The sequence below is a fragment of the Ascaphus truei genome, chromosome 7, assembly GCF_040206685.1.
Source record: "Ascaphus truei isolate aAscTru1 chromosome 7, aAscTru1.hap1, whole genome shotgun sequence".
In the NCBI taxonomy this organism is placed as follows: domain Eukaryota; kingdom Metazoa; phylum Chordata; class Amphibia; order Anura; family Ascaphidae; genus Ascaphus; species Ascaphus truei.
In genome coordinates, this window is record NC_134489.1 from 110,993,715 (window position 1) to 111,006,741 (window position 13,027).

General features: G+C 55.6%; 1 protein-coding gene across 1 annotated transcript in view; it reads right to left on the minus strand.

Moving 5' to 3' along the window:
- Positions 1–13,027, minus strand: part of ITGB5 (integrin subunit beta 5) — a 152,774-nt gene that overhangs the window by 123,027 nt on the left and 16,720 nt on the right. The window contains exon 2 of the mRNA XM_075609898.1: positions 11,160–11,248. Coding sequence (XP_075466013.1) covers positions 11,160–11,248 — 89 coding nt within the window. The remainder of the gene's footprint in view (positions 1–11,159; positions 11,249–13,027) is intronic.

Sequence of the window (13,027 nt, forward strand, 5' to 3'; positions counted from 1 at the left end):
ACAGCTACGCCCGAGGCCAGAACCCATCACAAGAACCTTCCGTACCGACCGCCAGAGGCGAGAACCCATCACAGGAACCTTCCATACCGACAGCCACGCCAGAGGCCAGAACCCATCACAGGAATCTTCCATACCGACCACCAGAGGCCAGAACCCATCACAAGAACCTTCCATACCGACAGCTATGCCCGAGGCCAGAACTCATCACAAGAACCTTCCATACAGACAGCTACGCCAGAGGCCAGAACCCATCACAAGAACCTTCCATACCGACCGCCAGAGGCCAGAACCCATCACAGAAACCTTCCATACCGAGAGCTACGCCCGAGGCCAGAACCCATCACAGGAACCTTCCATACCGACCGCCAGAGGCCAGAACCCACCTCAGGAACCTTCCATACCGACAGCTACGCCAGAGGCCAGAACCCACCTCAGGAACCTTCTATACCGACAGCTACGCCAGAGGCCAGAACCCATCACAGGAACCTTCCATACCGACCGCCAGAGGCCAGAACCCACCTCAGGAACCTTCCATACCGACAGCTACGCCAGAGGCCAGAACCCATCACAGGAACCTTCCATACCGACAGCTACGCCAGAGGCCAGAACCCATCACAGGAACCTTCCATACCGACAGCTACACCAGAGGCCAGAACCCATCACAGGAACCTTCCATACCGACAGCTACGCCAGAGGCCAGAACCCACCTCAGGAACCTTCCATACCGACAGCTACGCCAGAGGCCAGAACCCACCTCAGGAACCTTCCATACCGACAGCTACGCCAGAGGCCAGAACCCATCACAGGAACCTTCCATACAGATAGCTACGCCAGAGGCCAGAAGCCATCACAGGAACCTTCCATACAGACAGCTACGCCAGAGGCCAGAACCCATCACAGGAACCTTCCATACAGATAGCTACGCCAGAGGCCAGAACCCACCTCAGGAACCTTCCATACCGACAGCTACGCCAGAGGCCAGAACCCATCACAGGAACCTTCTATCCGACCACCAGAGGCCAGAACCCACCTCAGGAACCTTCCATACCGACAGCTACGCCAGAGGCCAGAACCCACCTCAGGAACCTTCCATACCGACAGCTACGCCAGAGGCCAGAACCCATCACAGGAACCTTCTATCCGACCACCAGAGGCCAGAACCCACCTCAGGAACCTTCCATACCGACAGCTACGCCAGAGGCCAGAACCCACCTCAGGAACCTTCCATACCGACAGCTACGCCAGAGGCCAGAACCCATCACAGGAACCTTCCATACAGACAGCTACGCCAGAGGCCAGAACCCATCACAGGAACCTTCCATACAGACAGCTACGCCAGAGGCCAGAACCCACCACAAGAACCTTCCATACCGACAGCTATGCCCGAGGCCAGAACCCATCACAAGAACCTTCTATACCGACCACCAGAGGCCAGAACCCACCTCAGGAACCTTCCATACCGACCACCAGAGGCCAGAACCCACCACAGGAACCTTCCATACCGACAGCCACGCCAGAGGCCAGAACCCACCTCAGGAACATTCCATACCGACAGCTACGCCAGAGGCCAGAACCCACCTCAGGAACCTTCCATACCGACCGCCAGAGGTGAGAACCCATCACAGAAACCTTCCATACCGACAGCCATGCCAGAGGCCAGAACCCACCTCAGGAACCTTCCATACCGACAGCTACGCCAGAGGCCAGAACCCATCACAGGAACCTTCCATACCGACAGCTACGCCAGAGGCCAGAACCCATCACAGGAACCTTCCATACCGACAGCTACGCCAGAGGCCAGAACCCACCTCAGGAACCTTCCATACCGACAGCTACGCCAGAGGCCAGAACCCACCTCAGGAACCTTCCATACCGACAGCTACGCCAGAGGCCAGAACCCATCACAGGAACCTTCCATACAGACAGCTACGGCAGAGGCCAGAACCCATCACAGGAACCTTCCATACAGACAGCTACGCCAGAGGCCAGAACCCATCACAGGAACCTGCTATACCGACCACCAGAGGCCAGAACCCACCTCAGGAACCTTCCATACCGACAGCTAAGCCAGAGGCCAGAACCCACCACAAGAACCTTCCATACCGACAGCTACGTCCGAAGCCAGAACCCATCACAAGAACCTTCCATACCGACAGCTATGCCCGAGGCCAGAACCCATCACAAGAACCTTCCATACCGACCACCAGAGGCCAGAACCCATCACAGGAACCTTCCATACCGACCGCCAGAGGCCAGAACCCACCTCAGGAACCTTTCATACCTACAGCTACGCCAGAGGCCAGAACCCATCACAGGAACCTTCCATACCGACAGCTACGCCAGAGGCCAGATCCCATCACAGGAACCTTCCATACCGACAGCTACGCCAGAGGCCAGAACCCACCTCAGGAACCTTCCATACCGACAGCTACGCCAGAGGCCAGAACCCACCTCAGGAACCTTCCATACCGACAGCTACGCCAGAGGCCAGAACCCATCACACGAACCTTCCATACAGACAGCTACGCCAGAGGCCAGAACCCATCACAGGAACCTTCCATACAGACAGCTACGCCAGAGGCCAGAACCCACCTCAGGAACCTTCCATACTGACAGCTACGCCAGAGGCCAGAACCCATCACAAAAACCTTCTATACCGACCACCAGGGGCCAGAACCCACCTCAGGAACCTGCCATACCGACAGCTACACCAGAGGCCAGAACCCACCACAAGAACCTTCCATACCGACAGCTACGCCCGAAGCCAGAACCCATCACAAGAACCTTCCATACCGACAGCTATGCCCGAGGCCAGAACCCATCACAAGAACCTTCCATACCGACCACCAGAGGCCAGAACCCACCTCAGGAACCTTCCATACCGACCACCAGAGGCCAGAACCCACCACAGGAACCTTCCATACCGACAGCCACGCCAGAGGCCAGAACCCACCTCAGGAACCTTCCATACCGACAGCTACGCCAGAGGCCAGAACCCACCTCAGGAACCTTCCATACCGACCACCAGAGGCCAGAACCCACCTCAGGAACCTTCCATACCGACAGCCACGCCAGAGGCCAGAACCCCTCACAGGAACCTTCCATACCGATAGCTACGCCAGAGGCCAGAACCCATCACAAGAACCTTCCATACCGACAGCTACGCCAGAGGCCAGAACCCATCACAGGAACCTTCCAAACCGACTGCTACGCCAGAGGCCAGAACCCACCACAGGAACCTTCCATACCGATCGCCACGCCAGAGGCCAGAACCCACCTCAGGAACCTTCCATACCGACAGCTATGCCAGAGGCCAGAACCCACCTCAGGAACCTTCCATACCGACCACCAGAGGCCAGAACCCACCTCAGGAACCTTCCATACCGACAGCTAAGCCAGAGGCCAGAAAACACCACAAGAACGCTCTGAGAACTCGGAGTGTCCCCCCTCAGTGCGCTCTGAGAACTCGGAGTGTCCCCCCTCAGTGCGCTCTGAGAACTCGGAGTGTCCCCCCTCAGTGCGTTCTGAGAACTCGGAGTGTCCCCCCTCAGTGCGCTCTGAGAACTCGGAGTGTCCCCCCTCAGTGCGCTCTGAGAACTCGGAGTGTCCCCCCTCAGTGCGCTCTGAGAACTCGGAGTGTCCCCCCTCAGTGCGCTCTGAGAACTCGGAGTGTCCCCCCTCAGTGCGCTCTGAGAACTCGGAGTGTCCCCCCTCAGTGCGCTCTGAGAACTCGGAGTGTCCCCCCTCAGTGCGCTCTGAGAACTCGGAGTGTCCCCCCTCAGTGCGCTCTGAGAACTCGGAGTGTCCCCCCTCAGTGCGCTCTGAGAACTCGGAGTGTCCCCCCTCAGTGCGCTCTGAGAACTCGGAGTGTCCCCCCTCAGTGCGCTCTGAGAACTCGGAGTGTCCCCCCTCAGTGCGCTCTGAGAACTCGGAGTGTCCCCCCTCAGTGCGTTCTGAGAACTCGGAGTGTCCCCCCTCAGTGCGCTCTGAGAACTCGGAGTGTCCCCCCTCAGTGCGCTCTGAGAACTCGGAGTGTCCCCCCTCAGTGCGCTCTGAGAACTCGGAGTGTCCCCCCTCAGTGCGCTCTGAGAACTCGGAGTGTCCCCCCTCAGTGCGCTCTGAGAACTCGGAGTGTCCCCCCTCAGTGCGCTCTGAGAACTCGGAGTGTCCCCCCTCAGTGCGCTCTGAGAACTCGGAGTGTCCCCCCTCAGTGCGCTCTGAGAACTCGGAGTGTCCCCCCTCAGTGCGCTCTGAGAACTTGGAGTTACTTTCATGCAAACAACTGGTTTAGGGATATATATATATAACAACTGGAATATAGTTTAGGGATCATTTTAATGTAATATATTTGAGCTTCACATTCAGCCTACATACGCCCTGCTCCCTGGGAATTACATACGTCCTGCTCCCTGGGAATCACATACGTCCTGGTCCCTGGGAATTACATACGTCCTGCTCCCTGGGAATTACATACGTCCTGCTCCCTGGGAATCACATACGTTCTGCTCCCTGGGAATCACATTCGTCCTGCTCTGCTCCTGGGAATTACATACGTTCTGCTCCCTGGGAATTACATACGTCCTGCTCCCTGGAAATTACATACGTCCTGCTCCCTGGGAATTACATACGTCCTGCTCCCTGGGAATCTCATACGTCCTGCTCCCTGGGAATTACATACGTCCTGCTCCCTGGGAATCACATACGTCCTGCTCCCTGGGAATTACATACGTCCTGCTCCCTGGGAATTACATACGCCCTGCTCCCTGGGAATCACATACGTCCTGCTCCCTGGGAATTACATACGTTCTGCTCCCTGGGAATTACATACGCCCTGCTCCCTGGGAATCACATACGTCCTACTCCCTGGGAATTACATACGTTCTGCTCCCTGGGAATTACATACGCCCTGCTCCCTGGGAATTACATACGCCCTGCTCCCTGGGAATCACATACGTCCTGCTCCCTGGGAATCACATACGTCCTGCTCCCTGGGAATCACATACGTCCTGCTCCTGGGAATTACATACGTCCTGCTCCCTGGGAATTACATACGTCCTGCTCCCTGGGAATTACATACGCCCTGCTCCCTGGGAATTACATACGTCCTGCTCCCTGGGAATTACATACGTCCTGCTCCCTGGGAATTACATACGTCCGGCTCCCTGGGAATTACATACGTCCTGCTCCCTGGGAATTACATACGTCCTGCTCCCTGGGAATTACATACGTCCTGCTCCCTGGGAATTACATACGCCCTGCTCCCTGGGAATTACATACGCCCTGCTCCCTGGGAATTACATACGTTCTGCTCCCTGGGAATTACATACGTCCTGCTCCCTGGGAATCACATACGTCCTGCTCCCTGGGAATCACATACGTCCTGCTCCCTGGGAATCACATACGTCCTGCTCCCTGGGAATTACATACGCCCTGCTCCCTGGAAATTACATACGTCCTGCTCCCTGGGAATCACATACGTCCTGCTCCCTGGGAATCACATACGTCCTGCTCCCTGGGAATCACATACGTCCTGCTCCTGGGAATTACATACGTCCTGCTCCCTGGGAATTACATACGTCCTGCTCCCTGGGAATTACATACGCCCTGCTCCCTGGGAATTACATACGTCCGGCTCCCTGGGAATTACATACGTCCTGCTCCCTGGGAATTACATACGTCCTGCTCCCTGGGAATTACATACGTCCTGCTCCCTGGGAATCACATACGCCCTGCTCCCTGGGAATTACATACGCCCTGCTCCCTGGGAATTACATACGCCCTGCTCCCTGGGAATTACATACGTCCTGCTCCCTGGGAATCACATACGTCCTGCTCCCTGGGAATCACATACGTTCTGCTCCCTGGGAATCACATACGTCCTGCTCCCTGGGAATCACATACGTCCTGCTCCCTGGGAATCACATACGTCCAGCTCCCTGGGAATTACATACGTCCTGCTCCCTGGGAATCACATACGTCCTGCTCCCTGGGAATCACATACGTCCTGCTCCCTGGGAATCACATACGTCCTGCTCCCTGGGAATCACATACGTTCTGCTCCCTGGGAATTACATACGTCCTGCTCCCTGGGAATCACATACATCCTGCTCCCTGGGAATTACATACGTCCTGCTCCCTGGGAATCACATACGTCCTGCTCCCTGGGAATCACATACGTCCTGCTCCCTGGGAATCACATACGTTCTGCTCCCTGGGAATCACATACGTCCTGCTCCCTGGGAATCACATACGTCCTGCTCCCTGGGAATCACATACGTTCTGCTCCCTGGGAATCACATACGTTCTGCTCCCTGGGAATTACATACGTCCTGCTCCCTGGGAATTACATACGTCCTGCTCCCTGGGAATTACATACGTCCTGCTCCCTGGGAATTACATACGTCCTGCTCCCTGGGAATTACATACGTCCTGCTCCCTGGGAATTACATACGTCCTGCTCCCTGGGAATTATATACGTCCTGCTCCCTGGGAATCACATACGTCCTGCTCCCTGGGAATCACATACGTCCTGCTCCCTGGGAATCACATACGTCCTGCTCCCTGGGAATCACATACGTCCTGCTCCCTGGGAATCACATACGTCCTGCTCCCTGGGAATCACATACGTCCTGCTCCCTGGGAATCACATACGTCCTGCTCCCTGGGAATCACATACGTCCTGCTCCCTGGGAATCACATACGTCCTGCTCCCTGGGAATTACATACGTCCTGCTCCCTGGGAATCACATACGTCCTGCTCCCTGGGAATCACATACGTCCTGCTCCCTGGGAATCACATACGTCCTGCTCCCTGGGAATCACATACGTCCTGCTCCCTGGGAATCACATACGTCCTGCTCCCTGGGAATCACATACGTCCTGCTCCCTGGGAATCACATACGTCCTGCTCCCTGGGAATCACATACGTCCTGCTCCCTGGGAATCACATACGTTCTGCTCCCTGGGAATTACATACGTCCTGCTCCCTGGGAATCACATACGTCCTGCTCCCTGGGAATCACATACGTCCTGCTCCCTGGGAATCACATACGTTCTGCTCCCTGGGAATTACATACGTCCTGCTCCCTGGGAATCACATACGTCCTGCTCCCTGGGAATTACATACGTCCTGCTCCCTGGGAATCACATACGTCCTGCTCCCTGGGAATCACATACGTCCTGCTCCCTGGGAATCACATACGTCCTGCTCCCTGGAAATCACATACGTCCTGCTCCCTGGGAATCACATACGTCCTGCTCCCTGGGAATCACATACGTCCTGCTCCCTGGAAATCACATACGTCCTGCTCCCTGGGAATCACATACGTCCTGCTCCCTGGGAATCACATAAGTCCTGCTCCCTGGGAATCACATACGTCCTGCTCCCTGGAAATCACATACGTCCTGTTCCCTGGGAATCACATACGTCCTGCTCCCTGGGAATCACATACGTCCTGCTCCCTGGGAATCACATACGTCCTGCTCCCTGGGAATCACATACGTCCTGCTCCCTGGGAATTACATACGTCCTGCTCCCTGGGAATCACATACGTTCTGCTCCCTGGGAATTACATACGTCCTGCTCCCTGGGAATCACATACGTCCTGCTCCCTGGGAATCACATACGTCCTGCTCCCTGGGAATCACATACGCCCTGCTCCCTGGGAATCACATACGTCCTGCTCCTGGGAATTACATACGTCCTGCTCCCTGGGAATCACATACGTCCTGCTCCCTGGGAATCACATACTGTACGTCCTGCTCCCTGGGAATTACATACGTCCTGCTCCTTGGGAATTACATACGTCCTGCTCCCTGGGAATTACATACGTCCTGCTCCCTGGGAATCACATACGTCCTGCTCCCTGGGAATCTCATACGTCCTGCTCCCTGGGAATCACATACGTCCTGCTCCCTGGGAATCACATACGTCCTGCTCCCTGGGAATCACATACGTCCTGCTCCCTGGGAATCTCATACGTCCTGCTCCCTGGGAATCACATACGTCCTGCTCCCTGGGAATCACATACGTCCTGCTACCTGGGAATCACATACGTCCTGCTCCCTGGGAATCACATACGTTCTGCTCCCTGGGAATTACATACGTCCTGCTCCCTGGGAATTACATACGGCCTGCTCCCTGGGAATCACATACGTCCTGCTCCCTGGGAATCACATACGTTCTGCTCCCTGGGAATTACATACGTCCTGCTCCCTGGGAATTACATACGTCCTGCTCCCTGGGAATTACATACGTCCTGCTCCCTGGGAATCACATACGTTCTGCTCCCTGGGAATTACATACGTCCTGCTCCCTGGGAATTACATACGTCCTGCTCCCTGGGAATTACATACGTCCTGCTCCCTGGGAATCACATACGTTCTGCTCCCTGGGAATTACATACGTCCTGCTCCCTGGGAATTACATACGTCCTGCTCCCTGGGAATTACATACGTCCTGCTCCCTGGGAATCACATACGTCCTGCTCCCTGGGAATCACATACGTCCTGCTCCCTGGGAATCACATACGTCCTGCTCCCTGGGAATTACATACGTCCTGCTCCCTGGGAATCACATACGTCCTGCTCCCTGGGAATTACATACGTCCTGCTCCCTGGGAATCTCATACGTCCTGCTCCCTGGGAATCACATACGTCCTGCTCCCTGGGAATTACATACGCCCTGCTCCCTGGGAATTTCATACGTCCTGCTCCCTGGGAATTACATACGTCCTGCTCCCTGGGAATTACATACGTCCTGCTCCCTGGGAATTACATACGTCCTGCTCCCTGGGAATCACATACGTCCTGCTCCTGGGAATCACATACGTCCTGCTCCCTGGGAATCACATACGTCCTGCTCCCTGGGAATCACATACGTCCTGCTCCCTGGGAATCACATACGTCCTGCTCCCTGGGAATCACATACGTCCTGCTCCCTGGGAATTACATACGTCCTGCTTCCTGGGAATCACATACGTCCTGCTCCCTGGGAATTACATACGTCCTGCTCCCTGGGAATTACATACGTCCTGCTCCCTGGGAATCACATACGTCCTGCTCCCTGGGAATTACATACGTCCTGCTCCCTGGGAATCACATACGTCCTGCTCCCTGGGAATCACATACGTCCTGCTCCCTGGGAATCACATACGTCCTGCTCCCTGGGAATCACATACGTCCTGCTCCCTGGGAATCACATACGTCCTGCTCCCTGGGAATTACATACGCCCTGCTCCCTGGGAATTACATACGTCCTGCTCCCTGGGAATCACACACGTCCTGCTCCCTGGGAATTACATACGTCCTGCTCCTGGGAATCACATACGTCCTGCTCCCTGGGAATCACACACGTCCTGCACCCTGGGAAATACATACGTCCTGCTCCCTGGGAATCACATACGTCCTGCTCCCTGGGAATTACATATGTCCTGCTCCCTGGGAATTACATACGTCCTGCTCCCTGGGAATCACATACGTCCTGCTCCCTGGGAATCACATACGTCCTGCTCCCTGGGAATCACATACGTCCTGCTCCCTGGGAATCACATACGTCCTGCTCCCTGGGAATCACATACGTCCTGCTCCCTGGGAATCACATACGTCCTGCTCCCTGGGAATCACATACGTCCTGCTCCCTGGGAATCACATACGTCCTGCTCCCTGGGAATCACATACGTCCTGCTCCCTGGGAATCACATACGTCCTGCTCCCTGGGAATCACATACGTCCTGCTCCCTGGGAATCACATACGTCCTGCTCCCTGGGAATCACATACGTCCTGCTCCCTGGGAATCACATACGTCCTGCTCCCTGGGAATCACATACGTCCTGCTCCCTGGGAATCACATACGTCCTGCTCCCTGGGAATTACATACGTCCTGCTCCCTGGGAATCACATACGTCCTGCTCCTGGGAATCACATACGTCCTGCTCCCTGGGAATCACATACGTCCTGCTCCCTGGGAATCACATACGTCCTGCTCCCTGGGAATCACATACGTCCTGCTCCCTGGGAATCACATACGTCCTGCTCCCTGGGAATTACACATTTACACGTCACAGTTATCAGAGACCAGAAATATTCACGTGTTTCCTATTTTTCTGTTTTTAAATGTGGTGCAAAATACTTAATAAAAACAATGCACTAAAAATGATCTAATCACAGTTTTGCCGCCGGGATACACCCAGGTCTGGCCCAGGCACCCTTGGGCGACACGGCTCCGTTTGGGAGGCGCTGCTGAAACTATTATATCGGGCTTTCAATCTACGCTCATCGTTCATGGCCTGAGAGGCCAGCGACACATTGAGGCTAACTGCAGGGTTTGTGGACAGAGAGTGAGTGGGCACTTACCTCCTGAGAGAGCACCATGCGGAGTGTGGGTGAGTGAGCAGGCACTTACCTCCTGAGGGCACCATGCACAGTGGGGGTGAGTGGGCACTTACCACAGAGAGCACCATGCGCAGTGGGGGTGAGTGAGCGGCCACTTACCTCCTAAGAGCACCATGCGCAGTGAGGGTGAGTGGGCACTTACCTCCTGAGAACACCATGCGCAGTGAGGGTGAGTGGGCACTTACCTCCTGAGAGCACCATGCACAGTGGGGTGAGTGAGCGGGCACTTACCTCCTGAGAGCACCATGCGCAGTGAGGGTGAGTGGGCACTTACCTCCTGAGAGCACCATGCGCAGTGAGGGTGAGTGGGCACTTACCTCCTGAGAGCACCATGCACAGTGAGGGTGAGTGAGCAGGCACTTACCACCTGAGGGCACCATGCGCAGTGAGGGTGAGTGAGAAGGCACTTACCTCCTGAGAGCACCATGCGCAGTGAGGGTGAGCGGGCACTTACCTCCTGAGAGCACCATGCGCAGTGAGGGTGAGTGGGCACTTACCTCCTGAGAGCACCATGCGCAGTGAGGTGAGTGGGCACTTACCTCCTGAGAGCACCATGCGCAGTGAGGGTGAGTGAGCAGGCACTTACCTCCTGAGAGCACCATGCGCAGTGAGGGTGAGTGGGCACTTACCTCCTGAGAGCACCATGTGCAGTGAGGGTGAGCGGGCACTTACCTTCTGAGAGCACCATGCGCAGTGGGGGTGAGTGAGCAGGCACTTACCTCCTGAGAGCACCATGCGCAGTGGGGGTGAGTGAGCAGGCACTTACCTCCTGAGAGCACCATGCGCAGTGGGGGTGAGTGAGCAGGCACTCCTCGCAGGAGGAAGGGGCACTTCTGCTGCTGCAGACATTGAGACCTACAGGAGGGATGGGGAAGTGTTAGAAAGAAGATCCGCCAATAACAATGAACATGGCTGAGAAGTGGGAGACTCGTGCGGGTGCGAGGGGTGTATGACGTGTGCATGGCGTGTGCATGGCATGTGCATGGCATGTGCATGACGTGTGCATGACGTGTGCATGACGTGTGCATGGCGTGATTATTTATTTATAAAATGTGTTACCAGGAAGTAACACAGTGAGAGTTACCTCTCGTTTCCACGCATGTCCTGGGCACAGAGTTATGATGACAGATACATGGTTACATTAAGTGAGCCGGGTATACATTATGTATAAATACATTGCACGTACAGTTAGAGATAATATATATTATGAGCGTATGAAACAGTTACAGACCAGGTTACAATGTGAGACAGCCTTAGTTATGAAAGAACTTAGACTGGTGGTGGATATGAGAGTCTCTGGTAGGTTGTTCTAGTTTTGGGGTGCACGGCAAGAGGAGGAGGGATATAGTGTGAGGGGCCTGGGCAGCATTGTATGCAGCTTCGCAGCTCTGGGTTATAGTGTGAGGGGCCTGGGCAGCATTGTATGCAGCGTCGCAGCTCTGGGTTATAGTGTGAGGGGCCTGGGCAGCATTGTATGCAGCTTCGCAGCTCTGGGTTATAGTGTGAGGGGCCTGGGCAGCATTGTATGCAGCTTCGCAGCTCTGGGTTATAGTGTGAGGGGCCTGGGCAGCATTGTATTCAGCGTCGCAGCTCTGGGTTACAGTGTGAGGGGCCTGGGAAGCATTGTATGCAGCTTCGCAGCTCTGGGTTATAGTGTGAGGGGCCTGGGCAGCATTGTATTCAGCGTCGCAGCTCTGGGTTATAGTGTGAGGGGCCTGGGCAGCATTGTATGCAGCTTCGCAGCTCTGGGTTATAGTGTGAGGGGCCTGGGCAGCATTGTATGCAGCTTCGCAGCTCTGGGTTATAGTGTGAGGGGCCTGGGCAGCATTGTATGCAGCGTCGCAGCTCTGGGTTACAGTGTGAGGGGCCTGGGCAGCATTGTATGCAGCTTCGCAGCTCTGGGTTATAGTGTGAGGGGCCTGGGCAGCATTGTATGCAGCTTCGCAGCTCTGGGTTATAGTGTGAGGGGCCTGGGCAGCATTGTATGCAGCTTCGCAGCTCTGGGTTATAGTGTGAGGGGCCTGGGCAGCATTGTATGCAGCTTCACAGCTCTGGGTTATAGTGTGAGGGGCCTGGGCAGCATTGTATGCAGCGTCGCAGCTCTGGGTTATAGTGTGAGGGGCCTGGGCAGCATTGTATACAGCTTCGCAGCTCTGGGTTATAGTGTGAGGGGCCTGGGCAGCATTGTATGCAGCGTCGCAGCTCTGGGTTATAGTGTGAGGGGCCTGGGCAGCATTGTATGCAGCGTTGCAGCTCTGGGTTATAGTGTGAGGGGCCTGGGCAGCATTGTATGCAGCTTCGCAGCTCTGGGTTATAGTGTGAGGGGCCTGGGCAGCATTGTATGCAGCGTCGCAGCTCTGGGTTATAGTGTGAGGGGCCTGGGCAGCATTGTATGCAGCGTTGCAGCTCTGGGTTATAGTGTGAGGGGCCTGGGCAGCATTGTATGCAGCTTCGCAGCTCTGGGTTATAGTGTGAGGGGCCTGGGCAGCATTGTATGCAGCGTCGCAGCTCTGGGTTATAGTGTGAGGGGCCTGGGCAGCATTGTATGCAGCTTCGCAGCTCTGGGTTATAGTGTGAGGGGCGTGGGCAGCATTGTATGCAGCGTCGCAGCTCTGGGTTATAGTGTGAGGGGCC